Below are 21,528 nucleotides of genomic sequence, written 5' to 3'. Positions count from 1 at the left end.
AAATTGTGAGAGATTATATAATATTTCAGATTGCAGCAGATTATTCACATACCATGCCACCAATTATATTGTTGTTTGAATTGCTATATTCCATATAGTTCATAAGCCAAAGAAAATAACAGTGGCTGAACTTATGTACAGTAAAGTTCGCACTAGACTTCTTAATTTTCATCAAGTAAAAGATATATCTAAGGAAAATTTATAATCTTGTTTTAGCCCCCAGTGTATGCACTGGAAAAGCCAATTGCCAAATAAGATATGGCAATAAAAATTACTTCATGTATATGAAACCATGTGAGGATCTCAACCACACAAGAATTTCGAATTTGATTTTCGATAATTGGTCAAGTAAGAAGACCAAAAATTTTTAGAATTTTTCGTTTTAATCCATATGAATAAAATATTAGTGCATGGGTGATACCTCTTGCACAACATTTTGCAGTGTTTCGATATATTCAAACATGGTATTAATGAGTGGGCTTACCGAAAGGGTACCTTTCTTTTGTTGAGTTGAAATACCTCCAAGCCTTTGGTGAGTTTGCGCCTTGTTGGAGGAGGGAAATGTCGCTAGCTGGTTTGCAATGTCATTGACTAATCTCTTTGTATAGAGACTTGCAAAAGTATCCATGCTTGTGCGACTTCGAGTGATGTACTCTTAGAATTTTTTTTTTTTAAGTTACGCCTTCCTTGCTTCTTTAGGCTCTCTTGAACCAATTCCTTTCAAGGAGGTCAATCTTGTGCACTTTACACACCCACTTTTGGGTTTTCATACCCACTCAAGGCTCTTTCTCTTTGTACCCCTCGTTGGGCTTTGCTTACAATTTGCATCCTTTGCTAGGACATGCTACGGCTTGTACCTATTACTGGTACGTGTTACAGTTTGTACCCATTGCTGGTACATGCTAAAGTTGTAGTCATGACTGGGATATGCTTACAATCTGCACTTTTACCTATTGCTGGTACATGCTACAGCTTGTACCCATAAACTTTTGCTTTTGACCATTTTCTTGGTTGTAGTTGGAAACTTTTGCTCTTGTCCAATTTCAAGGCCATGTATTTAGAAAAATGGTTCTAGGCCAAGTTTTGGGCTAGATACATGGAAAGTTTGCTCTTACCAAGTCCTAGCCATGTTACTTGGAAAAATCTGTTTTTGGTTAAGTCCTGGGCTAGGTACATGGAAAATTTTCCCTTTCCCAAGTCCTAGGCCATGCCACTTGGAAAAAAAATCTGTTTTGGTCAAGTCCTGGGCTAGGTACATGGAAAAGTTTCCCTTTCCCAAGTCCTAGGCCATGCCACTTGGAAAATTTCTTTTTTTTTTTTATCAAGTCCTGAGCTAGGTACATGGAAAATTTGCCCTTTCCCAAGTCCTAGGCCATGCTACTTGGAAAATTTCTGCTTTGATCAAGTCCTGGGCTAGGTACATGGAAAATTTGCCTTTTCCCAAGTCCTAGGCCATGTTACTTGGAAAAAAATTCTATTCTGCTCAAGTTCTGGGCTAGGTACATGGAGAATTTGCCTTTTCCCAAGTCCTAGGCCATGCCACTTGGAAAAAATCTGTTTTGATCAAGTCCTGGGCTAGGTACATGAAAAAGTTTCCCTTTCCCAAGTCCTAGGCCATGCCACTTGGAAAAAATCTGTTTTGATCAAGTCCTGGGCTAGGTACATGGAAAAGTTTCCCTTTCCCAAGTCCTAGGCCATGCCACTTGGAAAATTTCTTTTTTTTTTTTGATCAAGTCCTGAGCTAGGTACATGGAAAATTTGCCCTTTCCCAAGTCCTAGGCCATGCTACTTGGAAAATTTCTGTTCATGACCATTGAATTTTTCAATCTTCAGGAAAAGTTCCTTCGTAGCCCTTCATTTTCAAGTGGGCTTACTGAACTGATTTCCTTTCTTCTCTTTAAAGGGATGAGGATTTGTTTTCTTCTTCGAGAATCTTCTAAAATATCCTTTCTTGGCTGTGAACAAATTCTTTATCGAAAGAATCTTCTTTTGTGAGTCATCTAAGGTTGCTTTCAATGGTAGATTGATGGCCAGGAGCTCCACCAAGATGATTCTGTCATGGTGTTTTCTTCAAGTGGGGGATCTTCGTACGGGGATCCTGGAAGAGGATGACTTCCTCTAGGCATGCTCGTTGAAGGCTTTCTTCACACACCTCATAGTCTGTTTCTTTACAAGGATCTCTACCGCTTCTACTTTTTAGAGATCTTCTCACTTAATAGGCATTTCTCATCTTCAGGGAACTGGGTCAGTGAGTTTGTTACAGCTTAGCTCTTGATAGCTCTGGGGATCCTTCAGACCTATGTTGTATTGGGAAATTAATATTAACCACCGGGCTACTCTTCAAGATTGCAGGAGTTGATTGAGGAGGGCTTTTATTGGATGAGAGCTTGTCACCAATAGGATTTGGTGGGATGAAAAGTAATGATTCAGTTGTTGAGATGCATAACTGCCATACACGCCCTTTCTATGTTGGGATACCTCATTTCAGTGTCCCTCAATGCTTTGTATGCCTCTGTATGGTTGATATTGTTGTTGCCTTAGTTGGATCTATGAGGAGATCGATGTTAGGCGAAGGAAATTTATCCTTTGGATGTGCCTTATTTAGTTTGAAGGAGTTCACGCCAATAAATCTTCATATTTTTTCAATAGCTCCACCAGTTGCTCTTTTTTCTGTACTGACTGCTGATTAGGATGGGCCCTGGGTTCCTTGCGTCAGCCCCCAAGTTCACCTCTTCTAGTTTTTCCTTTGGTAGGATTTATGTCTTCCTTTTCATATCTGTAAGTTTCTCCAGGATCTTCGTAAACAGTATATTAGCCTTCCTCATCCTTTCTTTTTCTGTCCAAGGGATCCCTCAAACCATGGGCATTGCTTCCTTCTTCTAGGATGGGAACCCCTCGGGATCCTGGAGATGGGAAATTCTGACTCATCGTATCCCCAGGTTCCTCCAGGATCTCTTCCTGGGCTATCATGTAAGATGGTGGTCCGAGATCCTCTTGTAGGCTACATTCAGGTTCCGCGTGCCTTCATAAGCAATATTCTGCTTTCCCTCCAGGTTTCTTCTTCTTCTGCGATAGGAACCCCCGGGATCCCAAATATGGGAGCTCCCCGGGATCCTAACAATGAGATATTCTTCAGCTGGAGCCGATTCATCATAAAGTATATTTTCCACAAAGTTTACTTTGTGCTGGATGAAATGACTGAGATTGGCAGTGACTTTTGTGGTCTTCCCATTCAATCCCTCTTTCACGTACTAGTGATACGTTGAGAGGATTAGGCAATAGTTGTGATGTCATGGTTGGCCGTTAGAGCTAGTTGTAGGTGTCTTCCAGTGGTCTCTGTATCTCCTCCAAATCTTGTTATTTCCATAGGTGAGCCCAATTATTGAGCTGTAAGAAATGATAGATGTATTGTATAGTTGTTGAGCTTTCAATAATGTTGATTTTGCTACTGACTTGCAATATAGTGTTTCTATTGATTTTCTTCAAAATATATTTAAGGTCCACTGCATAATAGGCTTTAGCCCCCAAGACATGAGGCGGTTGTTGAATCATGCTTGATCAACCTTCTCTTGATGCTATTATGGAACTTCTATCCATTTTCCGGATGCCTCCATTTTTTTTTACAACCATTTTACTTTGCTGGATTCGTGGAAATACTTCGTCTTTGCTGGAACTAACGATCTTTTAGGCTTTGTTGAAATTGAAGGTGTACTTAGCCTTGCTGGAATTAAGGATCTCCTCAGCTTTGTTGGGATCAAGGATCTCCCAGGCTTTACTTTGCTAGAGTTAAGGATCTCTTAGACTTTGCTGGAATTAAGGATGTACTCAGCCTTGCTGGAATAAAGGATCTCCTCAGCTTTGTTGGAACCAAGGATTTCTTAGGCTTTGTTGGGATCAAGGATCTCCCAGGATTTGCTTTCCTGGAGTCAAGGATCTCTTAGACTTTGCTGGAATTAAGGATGTACTCAGACTTGCTGGAATAAAGGATCTCCTCAGCTTTGTTGGAACCAAGGATTTCTTAGCTTTGTTGGGATCAAGGATCTCCCAAGCTTTGCTTTCCTGGAGTCAAGGATCTCCTGGACTTTGCTGGAATTAAGGATGTACTCAGCCTTGCTGGAATAAAGGATCTCCTCAGCTTTGTTGGAACCAAGGATTTCTTAGGCTTTGCTGGGATCAAGGATCTCCCAGGATTTGCTTTCCTGGAGTCAAGGATCTCTTGGACTTTGCTGGAATTAAGGATGTACTCAGACTTGCTGGAATAAAGGATCTCCTCAGCTTTGTTGGGATCAAGGATCTCCTCAGCTTTGTTGGGATCAAGGATCTCCCAAGCTTTACTTTCCTGGAGTCAAGGATCTCCTGGACTTTGCTGGAATTAAGGATGTGCTCAGCCTTGCTGGAATAAAGGATCTCCTCAGCTTTGTTGGAACTAAGGATTTCTTAGGCTTTGCTGGGATCAAGGATCTCCCAGGATTTGTTTTCCTGGAGTCAAGGATCTCTTGGACTTTGCTAGAATTAATAATGTACTCAACCTTGCTGGAATAAAGGATCTCCTCAGCTTTGTTGGAACCAAGGATTTCTTAGACTTTGCTGGGATCAAGGATCTCCCAGGCTTTGCTTTCCTAGAGTCAAGGATCTCTTGGACTTTGCTGAAATTAAGAATGTACTCAGCCTTGCTGGAATAAAGGATCTCCTCAGCTTTGTTGGAACCAAGGATTTCTTAGGCTTTGCTGGGATCAAGGATCTCCCAGGCTTTACTTTCCTAGAGTCAAGGATCTCTTGGACTTTGCTGAAATTAAGAATGTACTCAGCCTTACTGGAATAAAGGATCTCCTCAGTTTTGTTGGGATCAAGGATCTCCTCAGCTTTGTTGGGATCAAGGATCTCCCAAGCTTTGCTTTCCTGGAGTCAAAGATCTCCTGGACTTTGCTGGAATTAAGGATATACTCAGACTTGCTGGAATAAAGGATCTCCTCAGCTTTGTTGGGATCAAGGATCTCCTCAGCTTTGTTGGGATCAAGGATCTCCCAAGCTTTGCTTTCCTGGAGTCAAGGATCTCCTGGACTTTGCTGGAATTAAGGATGTACTCAGACTTGCTGGAATAAAGGATCTCCTCAGCTTTGTTGGGATCAAGGATCTCCTCAGCTTTGTTGGGATCAAGGATCTCCCAAGCTTTGCTTTCCTGGAGTCAAGGATCTCCTGGACTTTGCTGGAATTAAGGATGTGCTCAGCCTTGCTGGAATAAAGGATCTCCTCAGCTTTGTTGGAACCAAGGATTTCTTAGGCTTTGCTGGGATCAAGGATCTCCCAGGATTTGCTTTCCTGGAGTCAAGGATCTCTTGGACTTTGCTGGAATTAATAATGTACTCAGCCTTGCTGGAATAAAGGATCTCCTCAGCTTTGTTGGAACCAAGGATTTCTTAGACTTTGCTGGGATCAAGGATCTCCCAGGCTTTGCTTTCCTAGAGTCAAGGATCTCTTGGACTTTGCTGGAATTAAGGATGTACTCAGCCTTGCTGGAATAAAGGATCTCCTCAGCTTTGTTGGGATCAAGGATCTCCTCAGCTTTGTTGGGATTAAGGATCTCCCAAGCTTTGCTTTCCTGGAGTCAAGGATCTCCTGGACTTTGCTGGAATTAAGGATGTACTCAGATTTGCTGGAATAAAGGATCTCCTCAGCTCTGTTGGGATCAAGGATCTCCTCAGCTTTGTTGGGATCAAGGATCTCCCAAGCTTTGCTTTCCTGGAGTCAAGGATCTCCTGGACTTTGCTGGAATTAAGGATGTGCTCAGCCTTGCTGGAATAAAGGATCTCCTCAGCTTTGTTGGAACCAAGGATTTCTTAGCTTTGTTGGGATCAAGAATCTCCCAAGCTTTGCTTTCCTGGAGTCAAGGATCTCCTGGACTCTGCTGGAATTAAGAATGTGCTCAGCCTTATTGGAATAAAGGATCTCCTCAACTTTGTTGGAACCAAGGATTTCTTAGGCTTTGCTGGGATCAAGGATCTCCCAGGATTTGCTTTCCTGGAGTCAAGGATCTCTTAGACTTTGCTGGAATTAAGTATGTACTCAGCCTTGCTGGAATAAAGGATCTCCTCAGCTTTGTTGGGATCAAGGATCTCCTCAGCTTTGTTGGGATCAAGGATCTCCCAAGCTTTGCTTTCCTGGAGTCAAGGATCTCCTGGACTTTGCTGGAATTAAGGATGTGCTCAGCCTTGCTGGAATAAAGGATCTCCTCAGCTTTGTTGGAACCAAGGATTTCTTAGCTTTGTTGGGATCAAGAATCTCCCAAGCTTTGCTTTCCTGGAGTCAAGGATCTCCTGGACTCTGCTGGAATTAAGGATGTGCTCAGCCTTGCTGGAATAAAGGATCTCCTCAGCTTTGTTGGAACCAAGGATTTCTTAGGCTTTGCTGGGATCAAGGATCTCCCAGGATTTGCTTTCCTGGAGTCAAGGATCTCTTGGACTTTGCTGGAATTAAGGATGTACTCAGACTTGCTGGAATAAAGGATCTCCTCAGCTTTGTTGGGATCAAGGATCTCCTCAGCTTTGTTGGGATCAAGGATCTCCCAAGCTTTACTTTCCTGGAGTCAAGGATCTCCTGGACTTTGCTGGAATTAAGGATGTGCTCAGCCTTGCTGGAATAAAGGATCTCCTCAGCTTTGTTGGAACTAAGGATTTCTTAGGCTTTGCTGGGATCAAGGATCTCCCAGGATTTGTTTTCCTGGAGTCAAGGATCTCTTGGACTTTGCTAGAATTAATAATGTACTCAACCTTGCTGGAATAAAGGATCTCCTCAGCTTTGTTGGAACCAAGGATTTCTTAGACTTTGCTGGGATCAAGGATCTCCCAGGCTTTGCTTTCCTAGAGTCAAGGATCTCTTGGACTTTGCTGAAATTAAGAATGTACTCAGCCTTGCTGGAATAAAGGATCTCCTCAGCTTTGTTGGAACCAAGGATTTCTTAGGCTTTGCTGGGATCAAGGATCTCCCAGGCTTTACTTTCCTAGAGTCAAGGATCTCTTGGACTTTGCTGAAATTAAGAATGTACTCAGCCTTACTGGAATAAAGGATCTCCTCAGTTTTGTTGGGATCAAGGATCTCCTCAGCTTTGTTGGGATCAAGGATCTCCCAAGCTTTGCTTTCCTGGAGTCAAAGATCTCCTGGACTTTGCTGGAATTAAGGATATACTCAGACTTGCTGGAATAAAGGATCTCCTCAGCTTTGTTGGGATCAAGGATCTCCTCAGCTTTGTTGGGATCAAGGATCTCCCAAGCTTTGCTTTCCTGGAGTCAAGGATCTCCTGGACTTTGCTGGAATTAAGGATGTACTCAGACTTGCTGGAATAAAGGATCTCCTCAGCTTTGTTGGGATCAAGGATCTCCTCAGCTTTGTTGGGATCAAGGATCTCCCAAGCTTTGCTTTCCTGGAGTCAAGGATCTCCTGGACTTTGCTGGAATTAAGGATGTGCTCAGCCTTGCTGGAATAAAGGATCTCCTCAGCTTTGTTGGAACCAAGGATTTCTTAGGCTTTGCTGGGATCAAGGATCTCCCAGGATTTGCTTTCCTGGAGTCAAGGATCTCTTGGACTTTGCTGGAATTAATAATGTACTCAGCCTTGCTGGAATAAAGGATCTCCTCAGCTTTGTTGGAACCAAGGATTTCTTAGACTTTGCTGGGATCAAGGATCTCCCAGGCTTTGCTTTCCTAGAGTCAAGGATCTCCTGGACCTTGCTGGAATTAAGGATGTACTCAGACTTGCTGGAATAAAGGATCTCCTCAGCTTTGTTGGGATCAAGGATCTCCTCAGCTTTGTTGGGATCAAGGATCTCCCAAGCTTTGCTTTCCTGGAGTCAAGGATCTCCTGGACTTTGCTGGAATTAAGGATGTACTCAGACTTGCTGGAATAAAGGATCTCCTCAGCTTTGTTGGGATCAAGGATCTCCTCAGCTTTGTTGGGATCAAGGATCTCCCAAGCTTTGCTTTCCTGGAGTCAAGGATCTCCTGGACTTTGCTGGAATTAAGGATGTGCTCAGCCTTGCTGGAATAAAGGATCTCCTCAGCTTTGTTGGAACCAAGGATTTCTTAGCTTTGTTGGGATCAAGAATCTCCCAAGCTTTGCTTTCCTGGAGTCAAGGATCTCCTGGACTCTGCTGGAATTAAGAATGTGCTCAGCCTTATTGGAATAAAGGATCTCCTCAACTTTGTTGGAACCAAGGATTTCTTAGGCTTTGCTGGGATCAAGGATCTCCCAGGATTTGCTTTCCTGGAGTCAAGGATCTCTTAGACTTTGCTGGAATTAAGTATGTACTCAGCCTTGCTGGAATAAAGGATCTTCTCAGCTTTGTTGGAACCAAGGATTTCTTAGGCTTTGCTGGGATCAAGGATCTCCCAGGATTTGCTTTCCTGGAGTCAAGGATCTCCTGGACTTTACTGGAATTAAGGATGTGCTCAGCCTTGCTGGAATAAAGGATCTCCTCAGCTTTGTTGGGATCAAGGATCTTCTCATCTTTGTTGGGATCAAGGATCTCCTAGGCTTTGTTGGGATCAAGGATCTCCCAAGCTTTGCTTTCCTGGAGTCAAGGATCTCTTAGATTTTGCTAACCTGCAGCATATGATATTATTATCAAGTTGCTGCAAAATTATTTAGCCCCACAACGTGAGGAAATTGCTTTGCTATGTAATTTACATTTCATCAAATCTCTTTGATTCACTTATTTCTCTTTTTTTTTTTTGTTTCAAAACTGCTTCTTATTTCTTAATATGTGAATCTTCCTTTTTCTTTGATATATTGTCTTTTCTTTCCTATGACTCTTTTCTTTCCTGACTCCTGGACCATGGTTTCTATAGGTTTCACTGTGAATTCTGGTCCAGGTACCTGGTAACCTGTCAAAGTTCATGAACTGGGACCGTATCTCAAAAAAAAAAAAAAAATATACATAGGAAAGGATACCAGTGTACTCAGTTCAATACTTGCATAAAACAATATCATAAATTTTTTTTTTTTAAAAGAAAGAATACATTAGCCCCCAAATGTGGGGCCATTTCTCTATTATGTATCTCATACAATCTTCATTTCATCAATATATTTTATTTGTTCACTTCTCCATTTTTCTTTAAAGCAATGAGACAATATTATAATTGTTTAAATATTACTACATGACCCCCTGTTTTTCTTTTAAAAAGCAGGGCAATGATCTATTATGTTCAAATTGTAAAGCAGAGAAAATAATAACGCATAAAACTTATCTTGTGTTCGGAAATTCCCCAAAATTCCATATAGAGTCTCTCGGTAGAACGTTCGTTGGAGGAACCCACACTTTTGGGATCTTGATGTTGAATGCACTAAGAGGAACTTTCCTTCCTCTAGGTGTTTTCCTAGCTTTGGAGCCATGCTTGCGAAGGGACTACTTTTTCCCTCTCCTTTCTCCCAGTCCCCAGTGAAGTCGCCAAAATGTGAGAGTGCTTTTTTCTTTAGCACACAGGCCCAAGGATCCTGGGCCAAATAGTTGTGTTTTTGGTGGACTGGGCTTGGTTCACCGCAGCTAAATGGGGGCTGATTACGAACCAAGTTGTGCGCAAGTCACATAAATCTCCTCAAGGCAAAAATGCGATTCCTCCTTAGGCGTACTGTCGTGGGATCACGGGACGTACTGTCGTGGGATCACGGGACGTACTGTCGTGGGATCCCGGGGCGTATGAGGCCTGTAAGAACCCAGAATCTCTGGTTCTCTACACTATACAATCTTTATACATATATGTAAGTGAATTTCATGAGAATGATTCAGCCACGAGGATCCTGGTCCCAATTCTCACAGACTTATGCTTTTGCACAAGACTTGTGGGATTTGGAACTCAAGTCCGAGTGGCTTTGCTTGGGCAGGGACTCAGCTTTACAAGCAAGAATATATATGTATTGAGCAGCAAGAAGCAGTAAAGAAATATGCAAAGTAATTGTTAGAAATTCTCAAATCAATATGAGATATTTCATTATTTTCTTGATTGTGGATTACAAATTTGCTCACTAAGACGTGATACAAGGTTCAAATAAGCTCAAAAATTACAGACTTTGATGGCTATTCAAGCCTCTAAGACTTGCAAAGTTTGAATCCTTTTGAATCCAAGTATGTGCTATAGTGGCTGTTTCTGGGATACCAGGAGACATTCCTCTGTTTTTCTTAAATTTTACAGAGTTCTAATGACTCTGTTTTTATATTCTTTCTACTGAAAATCCTCCCCCCATCAACATGGGTTTTCTCTTCCTTTTATAGCGTGCTTTCTAGGGCTCTGAGGTACTAGTGATTTCTCTCTTTTGCCCCTCAGAGCTCGTGCTGTGTCATTTTCTTATGGGCTGGTCTCTTCCCTTTTTTCTCATGGTTTTCATCTTTCATTGCTGTTTCTCTAAAAGTCATTTGCTGACTTTCCATTCCGGGACGTCCTCAGCAATTAGCCTTCAATCTCTCTTCTTTCAAGTTTTCTCATTTTTCAGAATTGGTTGTCGGTGTTATTTCCTTTTTGTCGTTATTCCCAAATAGTTGGAATCTTTTACTGCTGGGTTGAAAGTTCTCTTCCAGTTGCTTCTTCGTATGATTTTCTCATTCTTGGTTCCTTGTGATACAGCTCATTTGTTCATGAATGTTTGCTTTATACTTTCTGATTCTTTGCTGCACCAGTGGGTACTTGAGAAGGACATCTCTGTTCTTCATTTCTTGTATTTCGTGGTACCTTTCTTGAGTTGTCTCAATTCTACAGTAGTTGTCCTGCATTACCTGAGGATCCCGGGCCTCTGAGGATCTCGGGCCTCTGGCAGCCTCTGGGTATCCCGGCCCAGTTCTTTCACTGAATTTTGCTGGACTTTTTGATGACCTTTTTTGCTGGAAATCTGAATATAAATTGGGCCTTAATGTTGATTCTTCTTGCTACTTGAATTGGGTCTTCTTTACTTTTTCATGGAATGGGCATTCTTGTGAAATTTTGGCCTTCAACAATTATTATGTTTTTAACATTAAGAAAAATCCCCAAAATTTAAAAAAGGCTTTAACATCACCTAATGCTATATTTTGGAAAGAGGCTATAAATGATGAGATGGAATCTCTAATTTCTAATAGAACTTGGAAATTAGTAGATCTTCCACTGGGTTGTAAGACCATAGGTTGTAAATGGGTCCTTAGAAAAAAGTTGAATCCGGATGGATCAATAGATAAGTTTAAAGCCAGACTTGTTGCAAAAGGCTTTAAACAAAAAGCTAATCTTGATTTCTTTGATATATTTTCTCCGGTGACAAGAATTACATCTATTAGATTGTTAATTGCTATTGCTGCAATTTTTTATTTGAAAATTCATCAAATGGATGTAAAAATGGGGACCTAGAGGAATAGATTTATATGGATCAACCTGAAGGCTTTGTAGAGCCTGGACAAGAAAGCAAGGTATGTAAGCTAACTAAATCCCTATATGGCTTAAAACAAGCACCAAAATAGTGGCATGAAAAGTTTGATTCCTGCATGATTAAGAATGGTTATAAATCAAATGAATGTGATAAATATATTTATTCTAAATCATGGATTAATTTACATGTTATTATTAGCCTTTATGTGAGTGATATGTTGATTTTTGGCTCAAATATGCATGTTATAAATGAGACAAAATATATGCTTAAAAGCCATTTTGATATAAAAGATCTTGGTGAGGCTAATTTTATTTTAGGCATGAAAATTACAAAAACATGTGATGGAATATTTCTTGATCAATTACATTATGTTGAGAAAATATTGAGAAAATATAATTTTCATGATCACAAAAGTGTAGCTACTCCTTTTGATTATAGTGTTCATTTATTTCCTGTGAATAATGATGATGGGATTTTTAATCAAAAGGATTATGCTAGTATCATTGGTAGTTTGCGTTATGCTACTGATTGTACTAGACCTGACATTGCATATGCAGTAAGAGTGCTAAATAGATTTACTAGCAAGCCTAGTAAAGATCATTGGATAGCTACTGAGTGAGTCATGAGATATTTAATTGGTACCAAAAGCTATGGCTTATTTTATAAAAAGTACCCTGCTGTGATTGAAGCTCTTAGTGATGCCAATTGGAATACTTTATCAGGTTTCTCTCTGTACCACTGGTTATATTTTTACCTTAGGTAGTGGTGCTATTTGTTGGAAATCTAAAAGGCAAACAATAATTGCTAATTCAACAATGGAAGCTAAATTAATAGCATTAGCTTCAGCTAGTGAAGAGGCAAATTGACTTAGAGATTTGTTATATGAAATTCCACTTTGGGAAAACCCAATTCCACCTATATTAATTCATTGTAATAGCACTGCCACAATTGGTGGAGTTAAAAACCGTTACTACAACGGTAAATCCAGACCTATAAGAAGAAAGCACAGTATCGTGCGATCTTATTTGAGTAGTGACATCATAACTATGGATTCTATTAAATCTAATGACAATCTTGTAGATTCATTTACCAAGGTCTTGGCAAAAGATAGAGTCTAGAATACATCGAGGGGGATGGCACTAAAGTCCATAGAATCATGAGCCATGTATGAGGATACCCAACCCAAGGACTAGAGATCCTGAGAATTGGGTTCAATAGGAAAAACGAATCATATGATGGTCGTACGAAATGCACTATTTTTTTAATTATTTATTTTGTAAATAATTTTTTAAATTGTTCATCCCTATAATGTAAGTGCATTTATCCTGTAATGTGGAGAGGTTAAGTAAGAAACTCTTAATGAAATTTGTAGCTCGTATGAGTGGAGTGTTAGAATTACAGGAGCACCCTTGACAAAATTTCACCTACGTGAGTATGGGAGTGGGGCCACTTCCTATGAGATTTGGACTTAATCTCAAATACACTCATGAAACTGGGATCAGCACACGGCCATAAAGTGCTAGCTATAAAAGCTCATGTCAATACCTAGGTTGTTATGTGTAAGCAATAATGCTTAGGGCTTGTTTGGATGTTTTTTTTTCATCACTCAATTTCCATCACTCATCACTCATCACTCATCACTCATCACTTTAAAATACCCTACCCATTTGACACCATCACTCACTTGCCATCCCTCAATATTTTTCACACTATTTGTGGGCCCTATACCTGTCACTCGATTCAGCTTTTTCTTTTCTTTTTTTTTCCAGTACCAAACTCACCAAACCCAGTAAATAAAAATAAATAAATAACCCAAACTCACCGAACCTAGTGGAAAAAAAAAAAAAAAAAAAAAAAAAAAAAAAAAAAAAAAAAAAAAAAAACCCTAACCCAGTGAAAGAAGAAGGGAAAAAAAAATCCCCAGCCAACGAAGACCAATGAAAGAAGAAGAAAAAAAAGAAAGAAAGAAAGAACCCAGCCAACGAAGACCAATGAAAAAAAAAAAAAAAAAGAACCCAACCAATGGAGACCAGTGAAAGAAGAAGAAAAAAAGAAAAAAAAAGAAAGAAAGAACCCAACCAACGGAGACCAATGAAAAAAAAAAAAAGAAAAAAACCCAACCAACAGAGACAGTGAAGAAGTAAGAAAAAAAATTGTCAAAAGTTGCGGCTGACCCTAACAATGGGTCCCTTCATGTGTGTTTAACTACAAAAATGCCATTGAAAATAGAATTATGGAAATTGAAAACAGCTAAAATATGTTTTCAGTTTCCATAACTCATAACTCAAAAATCAGAGAATTGAGTAATGGAAACAAAAAACTGGAAACAGAGTTATGTGATGCCAAACAGACTTCTCAGCTATGGGTCCCACCATTTTTGAGTTATGAGTTATGGAAACAGAGTTATGAGTTATGGAAATCACTCATCCAAACAGCCTCTTAGTTTCCCTAAAGCAGTCCTAGTTCAAGTCAGAGACCACTACGACTTTGGGGTTGAGATCGTTGTTTTACTAAGTGAAGGTTCTATGCAAAGCATACCTTCATGATGCATAGTGACCCGTCTTTGCCTGGAAATCTCTCTTTAACTAAAAAATTTAATACTAAAATAAGTGGGGGATTGTTAGAGCATTTTAATATTAAATAATTAAAAATAAATAAATGTTACAACATAAATGTAAAGATATGGGAGTGAATATGAAAGATGATGAGTTAGTGAAAATGTTTAATCTCACATTGAAAATGAGAGAGACTATTTTATTCTTTTTAATTGTGGTGATTAATGTGCTAACATGAATTGTCTCAGATATTGGGTTAGATACGTGCGCAAAGGGGAGGTAAAGGGTGGAGGTATCGAAAATGGAAATGAATCAGCCTCTTGGATCCTCCTACTTGCATTTTCATTCTTCAGAAACTCTTTATCACCATTAATTGGGTAACTTCAGCCCATCAGATTAATATCCAACAATTAATCTTATAACACCCACTACATCATAATAATAAACCTAATTAATCAAATTAATTTGGGTAGTAATTTTGTGAGGCCCATTGAGCTTATAAATAGACTCATTCAAGGGTGTTCTTTCTGGTGGAGCTTTGGGTTTAAACACTTTGTGCAGAGGTTGTTCTAGTCATACAACACTTGTTGGGCTGTTGTATCCTGGGGGAGACAAGTCAAAAACGGTTTGTACCGGTTACAAAGTTTAGCCAACTAAAGGCTTGAATCTCCTTAAAGAGAGCGAATGTCTCAACTCAGTCTAAATAGTGTTGTGTAATTTCTTTCTTTAAATTAATAAAATTTAGAAGTATTATTCAGTTTTTCTTTGTGCTATTTCCATTATCATTATGTTAGTACCAACAATTACTAAGAAAAAAATAAAAGGAAAATAGCAGAGAGAGAAAAAGGAAGGAAAAAAAAAATTTTGACATTACATTACATACCAATGTCTATCACGTTTTCTCTGTTCTTCAATAATATGGAATGTTATACAGTGAAAGAAGAATTTTAACTCAGAAAGTTTTGTTTAATTTGTCATAATTTTACCCAAATGCCGTACCTCAGGCTCTCCCAATTTGCAAAGTCAGACAGTCACTAGTGCAATTCAAATGCACTAATCGAGATCATTTTTCAAAACTAGTTTCAGTTCATCGTAAGTGATTCCATTTTATCCTCCCATTTGTTCAACCTTTTGGTAGCTTCTTCCACCTGTAATTTAACATAGAATTTGATTTGACATAAACTAGAAATGGCTCATAATTAATAGCAATCTGTGCCGCACATATTGTTTTAATAGCAGTGTTTCGTTCTCACAGACTCACAAATAGGATTAGTAATTTGGCATTGGTTTTAATTTTCAAATCATTTTTAAGTAGTTGCATGTATTTCATGGACAATGGTGGTTCACCTGCTCCTTCTTTCGGGTTGGCTATTCCGGTACGGCATAGCCAGCAATACCCTAACCCAATCTGACCCAATTGCATTCAACTTTCATATTACAGGTTCAACATTAGATACAAAAGGCAGGTCTAATTGGTGGGTCATATCATAAGTGGACTTAGACCAAAACCTATACTAGTATTTATTTTTTTTGCAAAAACATGCATTAATTTTCCTAAATTGATGCATGTTAACAGATATTCTTAAAATAATTGTTAATAAATTATATTAGGAAAATTTTAACATAATTTTTATGAAAAATATAAAAAGTTGTCAACAACATTAATTACTTTATCATTTTCACATAAAAATATTTCTAACATTTTCCATTAATTAATATAGGTAAAATTTGCAGGTAGGTTGTAGAATGAAAAACCAGACTCTGATGTTTACTTATTATACATGAGAGCTTAGGATTTGAAGGTACTTACCTCTTTATTCCAATCCGTCCGAAACGTAACCCAAATCAAAATGATAGTTTGCGCCAACGTGCCACTGAGCATTCCCAACCATATCCCCTATATATATATATATATATATATATATAACAATGTAATACATGCATCACAATGAATTATTACCACATATTTCATCATTTCCATTTCTCAAAACGTTAATATTTTAGATTGAAATCTCACTATATATTGAAACCAAAAAATGAAGTACCTTGGCACCAAGTTTAAAATAAAAGCCGAGAAGCACACCCAATGGTATTCCAACCCCGTAGTAACATGCAATATTTACGTATGCAACGAAAGCTTGCCATCCACACCCAACAGCCACCCCTTCAAATTAATATCATGGGCTATCACATTAGACCATAGCTAGCTTGTTTAAGATATATATAAGAAACGAATGTTAATGAACACCAATAATTATTTGTGCATTAATATTAATGGATATTAATTTTACCGGACACGACAGGTTGAATTCCATTGAGGAGGAGGGTGAGGGCGAGAAGTGGGCAGAGATCCGAGACAGCAGCGGCCACGGTTTCACCTTGAGTGAATGCATAGCTTATGACATCGCGTAAAGCAAGCACAACCAATGCTGAGATCACAGAGATGATGAAGGAGATCAATGTCACAACCGTCACAGAAAATGATGCTGACTTTGGATTTCCAGCTCCAAGCTCATTGCTCACTCTCACACTGCAATTTCTCATCATCATGAACATATATGTATATCAATTATAATTAATTTCAGAGGAAGAGAGAGAGACTAATCAATCTATTTCCACTAATGAATAATTACAATGTAAAACATGTGCTTATATATTAATTGACACATGTGATTCGATATAACAACGGACTAGTAATATATAGGACTGTACGAACGTGTTAGCTTCATCTCTTAAACGACTGTGTTGCACTGTGGCTATGCTTGGAAGGCTAAATCAACACCGATAGTGTCTTCTCTTGCTTATGCTTAACAAGTCTAAGTAGGACACTCAATTGAAATTAATGTGTGGTATCTAAATTAATTTTATTATTCATATAGAATAAAAAATAATAATAAATTCCTAGCTAAAGAAAGTGACAAGACTGACTGACCTTGCAGCTGCATTGAAGCCAACCGAGATCATGAAAACCCATCCAGATACTGTTGTGCTGCAAATGCAAATTGCATCCCATTCAAAAAATAATAATAATAATAATAAACTATATGGCGTTTGGCTTATTGACAAAAATTAAACATATGAAACTGTAAATACAAGGTAGTGTAATTTTTTTGTTTTTGTTTTTTTGTTTTGATCGTGATACTAAATGCTGTAGGGCCCGCATCAATAGAGATAGGACTCATCCATTTGCGGGACCATATGCTTATTTAAACGAGTTCAGTTTGTGGGCAATTAATGTATGTTGTTGGGCTGTGTTTAACAAAACAAAAAAAATGTATGCAGAGCTATCATTCAAGTGCTTTAAGTTAAAGCAGGCTTCAAGGAGAGAAGGCAATAAACTTGCCCATTGCTTGGCTAAGAATTCTCTCAATGTTTTAGATTGTGCTATTTAGATAGAGGATATTTCACTACAGTTTTGTTATGTACTTCAAGTTGAAATAACCAGTTTTCGTTAATAAAATTTCATGTGTTTTCTCAACAAAAAATAAAAGTTAAAGCGGGTTTTATGCTTACAAGTCAGTGAAAAAAACTTATTTCCCTCTCCCTTGTGTGTGTGTATGTGATTGTTTCTCAAAAAAAAAAGAATGGGTAATTGTCTCACATTACTTAAGAGAGTGTTTTGTGTATAGTATAACTTGCCCCATCCTCCCTTAAAAGTTACAATGACTTTTGAGTGGAGTTGTAATGTGCCTTTGTGTTAGAACCCCTTTCCCTCTCCCTTGTGTGTGTGTTTGTTTCTCAAAAAAAAAAAGTCAGTGAAAAGAATGTCAATGATGAGATATTTTAACAACCTAGGATAAAAATTTAGTGAGATTGGTTTTAAAGTACGGGTAATTATAGGTTTATATGGTTCTATTAATGGAAATTTATTATTGTTTTTTTTTTTATATGGGAAATTTATTATTGTTAATACTTAATACATTGTAAATTGAGATTTTATTTCTTAAATTATTATGTTAACCTAATATAAAACTAACAAATATTATATTACTTAACAATAATAATTTTCCCCCTCCCCTTGAAAATATTATTATTATTATTATTATTAAAATTTAAAAAGTCCATTCACTTCATTCTTATGTTCCTCTCAAATTTCATATCAATAGAATAAAACTTGACGCGATGGTCATTTCACAAGTATAAATGCTTGTAAAGTGTGAGAGACAAAGGCTAGGATTCAAGTTTTCAAAAGGAGACTTCACACATATATACACTTATATAGATTAAAATAGAGTATAATTTTTATCTTATATAAAAAAATAGAATATTTTTTTGCTACTTCATACATAAATTTATTATTATATCACTTTAAATACAAAACTTTAAAATTTGCATATTTGATTTATAAGCCCATTATTGGTTTTTGATCAATTAAAATTTTGCAAGTATAAGAGTGTAAATAAATAATATAATCAAATAGTTGATTTGTAAAAAAATAAAAAATTAATTAATCCAATGTAAAGTCATTAAGTGTAACATTAGATTGCACTTATAAAAATGTTCTAAACTATATGGACAGGAGTTCATAAAAATTTAATTTAAAAAAATTAAATATAAAAAAATTAAAAAAAAAATTAAAAACTATATGGAGGAGAGGTAAGGGGAAAAAATGGTAGATATATTGCACTTAAAATAACCATGAACATGGAATTCCTCCCAATTAATGTTTCTCTTCTTTTTTATTTTTGGGTAGGTGTTATGACCACTTAAAAGTTAAAACTATGGTAGAAATATTGGAAACCATATATGAAGGGGTTTTACCTTTCTAAGGTTTTCTCAATATGGTAAATGTTAAACGATAAATGCAAATTTTATAATCCAATCATGGTAAGTAAACTGACTAGAGAGATGCAAAGGAAGACATATTTGTCACGTGTGGTGCTATAGGTACTACAATTTTTACTTTAACTTTACAAATTAATGTGTCACTAATTACAAAGAGACAATTCAAATATTTATATATAAAATAGTTGAACCCCACTAATTATATTTATTGTCACATCAATTTATAAGTATTGTATATTAAAATTTGTAGTATTTTTAGTATTTTCTGGCCAGCTTAACTCATTACTACTATATAATAGACTTTAGAAAGAAACAGCTTATCAAACACATGGCATATCACAATTAGTCTAGTATAAAATGGAATATATAAAGTATGACAGAAAATAGGCATTCATGAGGAATATTATTATTTCTAAACATGGTAAATGTTAAATGCTACATGCAACATTTATAGTATTATAATCCAATTAATCAAGGTAAGTATTAAAATATAGTGGAGAAATTAAGAGGAATACATATATATTAGTGGCCAGTTTGACTCTTTTTCTTTCTTTCTGGACATAAAAAAAAAATGCATAGGAAGAGAGCATGGCAACCCCTATACGCTCAAGGCAACACATACGAAGATGAACACCAACACACTAGTGAGGATTAGGGGAATTCGAACTAAGATCTAAGTCTTGTGGCCAGATTGACTCATTACTGCTATATTCAAGAATTTAGAAACAAACAAACAAAACAAAGAAACTACTTCCTAGAATTAAGAAATAAACAACATATCTTACCAAATGGATAGGGCATCCAAAGCCAACTCAGGGTTCGGAAGCAATCCAGCCAGCAAAACAAGAATTTGAAAGTACCACGTCTCTAGGCATAGCATCACCGCTGATGCCACTGACAACCTAAAGAATCCTGGTAATTCTGAGAATGCTTGCAGACTAAACCCCCTCCACGTATACTTGCAACTCTCACTTTTCACTATGTAGACAAATTGTGCCACCACTATAATCCACCATGACAAGCTCAGCACTAATGATGCACCTAACAACCCAAGCCCAATCTTGTACACTACAACCCAGCTTAGCAAAATGTGTACCACTAGTGTGGCCGTTGACATTATTGCACTAGGGAGTACAATGCTTTGAGCTTGTAGAAATTTTTGGATAGGGAAGTTTACAGCGTATGCGAAGATTTGAGGGATTAGACCATAGACGAAAATTGCTGCTGCAGATGCAATTCTTGGTGATTCACCAAGAAATATTAGGATGGGCTTGGAGAAGATATAGATGATACTGAGAAGGACACCTGCTAAAGTGAGAAGGATGGTTGATCTTTGCAAATATATGCCTAGCATTTCGTACTTTTGGGCTCCATATGCTTGTCCACATAGCGTCTCCACAGCACTCCCCATGCCTAACTGCGTGTGGAAGAATGAAAAACATTGGCCACGATGATAAGAATGAGAGGAAAACTGTAATTTGCAAACTTTGTAGGTACATATTCTAATTTATTGATTCGATAGGATTCAAATATATTTTGTCTGATTGTTTTTTATTATTAGATTGAGACACCGATTGATTTTTTATATATTTTTTAGATAGATCCGAACACAAGTTCTTTTTATTTGAACAAAAGACTTTATCGTTGATAAAAAGAGAGATTAGCAAGTAATATTACCATGAGGCCATAGGCAAAGACTTGGATGCCATTGTTGCCAAGAGAGGCGGCAGCAAGCTCAAGGTTACCAAGGTGGCCGGCAATGATTTGGGTGGACATGGACATGAGATAGTTGATCATGTATACAATAACAGCCGGAGCAGCAAGGTAGAAGAGGAGCTTGAACTCAATCCATGTAGCGGCTGGTAGACGCCGCAAGAAAGGCACGCTATCGTCGGACAAAATCCTTTCAAGCTCGCGGCTTGATTGATGCTTTGTGGTGAATGAATAGGATGACAAAGAGGGAGATTGTGTGTTGCTTTGGAGCAAGGGCTCATTGATGTTATCTTCTGAAGACCCCATTGAGGGTTGGGGAAGAGACTTTGTGGTGCTTGCGTTGTTTGTTGTTGGTATGTATTCATATGCTAGTCGCGGTGGATATAGCTAGTAGTGAGGAGAAGAAAATGAGAGGAGTATATATATAACTAAACTCTATCAATATTCCTTCTCAAAAAAAAAAAAAAAAAAACTCTATCAATATGTTATTGTGTGTAATAAAAATACTGTGTCCCAGCTTGGATGCACTTCTCTGTTTCATCAATACTAATATGCCACATTCCTTTTTTCATCTTTACAAAATTACTATGGTTGGAGAGTATACTTCTCAAAAAAATAAAATAAAATAAAATAGTTGGAGAGTATAAACTGAAATACTTCATGTAAATCAGACGATTTTTTTCTTTTTTCTTTTTTTAAAGTGAGTTATGAGGTTCGGTTATAAATGGGTGGCTGGTCAGATGAAAATGAAAGGTTTGAGAGTTTGCAATTAATGTAGAAGCTACAAACTTTGCCAATACATGTGGATTGACCCGTAAGTCTTAACCATCACATATAATTTTTATTTTAATAAAAATAATAAATAAATAAATAAAAACATCACATCTAGAAAGGAAGCCAACATTATTTTGTTATTTTGTTTCCAAAGCTGACTAGAAAACTTAACCAACGTAGCGAGAAATGTTTGGGTATTTTCTTTACATACTTCGGAGAATTTCATGAGATAATTCAAGGAGAAAAACCATGAAATGAATTGTAAAAAATTTGCCAATGAGAGAGAGAGAGAGAGTAGCAAGAATTTTTTTATATATAAGAT

General features: G+C 37.5%; 1 protein-coding gene across 1 annotated transcript; it reads right to left on the bottom strand.

Annotated features, from left to right (window-relative positions):
• Positions 1 to 14,831: 14,831 nt before the first annotated feature.
• On the bottom strand, positions 14,832 to 20,738 carry LOC115950669 (protein DETOXIFICATION 40-like). Its single transcript, XM_031067891.1, has 7 exons — positions 20,397 to 20,738; positions 19,505 to 20,136; positions 16,867 to 16,923; positions 16,226 to 16,464; positions 15,980 to 16,098; positions 15,745 to 15,831; positions 14,832 to 15,082 (listed from the first exon to the last, which is right to left on the bottom strand). Exons 1-7 carry the CDS (start codon positions 20,736 to 20,738, stop codon positions 15,017 to 15,019), a joined length of 1,542 nt encoding a protein of 513 aa, XP_030923751.1. The 3' UTR covers positions 14,832 to 15,016.
• Positions 20,739 to 21,528: the final 790 nt, after the last annotated feature.

The sequence above is a fragment of the Quercus lobata genome, chromosome 6 (assembly GCF_001633185.2).
Source record: "Quercus lobata isolate SW786 chromosome 6, ValleyOak3.0 Primary Assembly, whole genome shotgun sequence".
In the NCBI taxonomy this organism is placed as follows: domain Eukaryota; kingdom Viridiplantae; phylum Streptophyta; class Magnoliopsida; order Fagales; family Fagaceae; genus Quercus; species Quercus lobata.
The sequence above is the reverse complement of the archived record's forward strand: the minus strand, read 5'-3'. Positions and strand labels throughout refer to the sequence as shown.

Coding starts and splice junctions, on each gene's coding strand:
- LOC115950669 (XM_031067891.1), bottom strand. CDS start 20,738: ATGGGGTCTTCAGAAGATAACATCAATGAGCCCTTGCTCCAAAGCAAC. Junction 20,137..20,396: donor TCTTTGCCTATGGCCTCATG/GTAATATTACTT, acceptor TTCCACACGCAG/TTAGGCATGGGGAGTGCTGT. Junction 16,099..16,225: donor AATTCAACCTGTCGTGTCCG/GTAAAATTAATA, acceptor ATTAATTTGAAG/GGGTGGCTGTTGGGTGTGGA.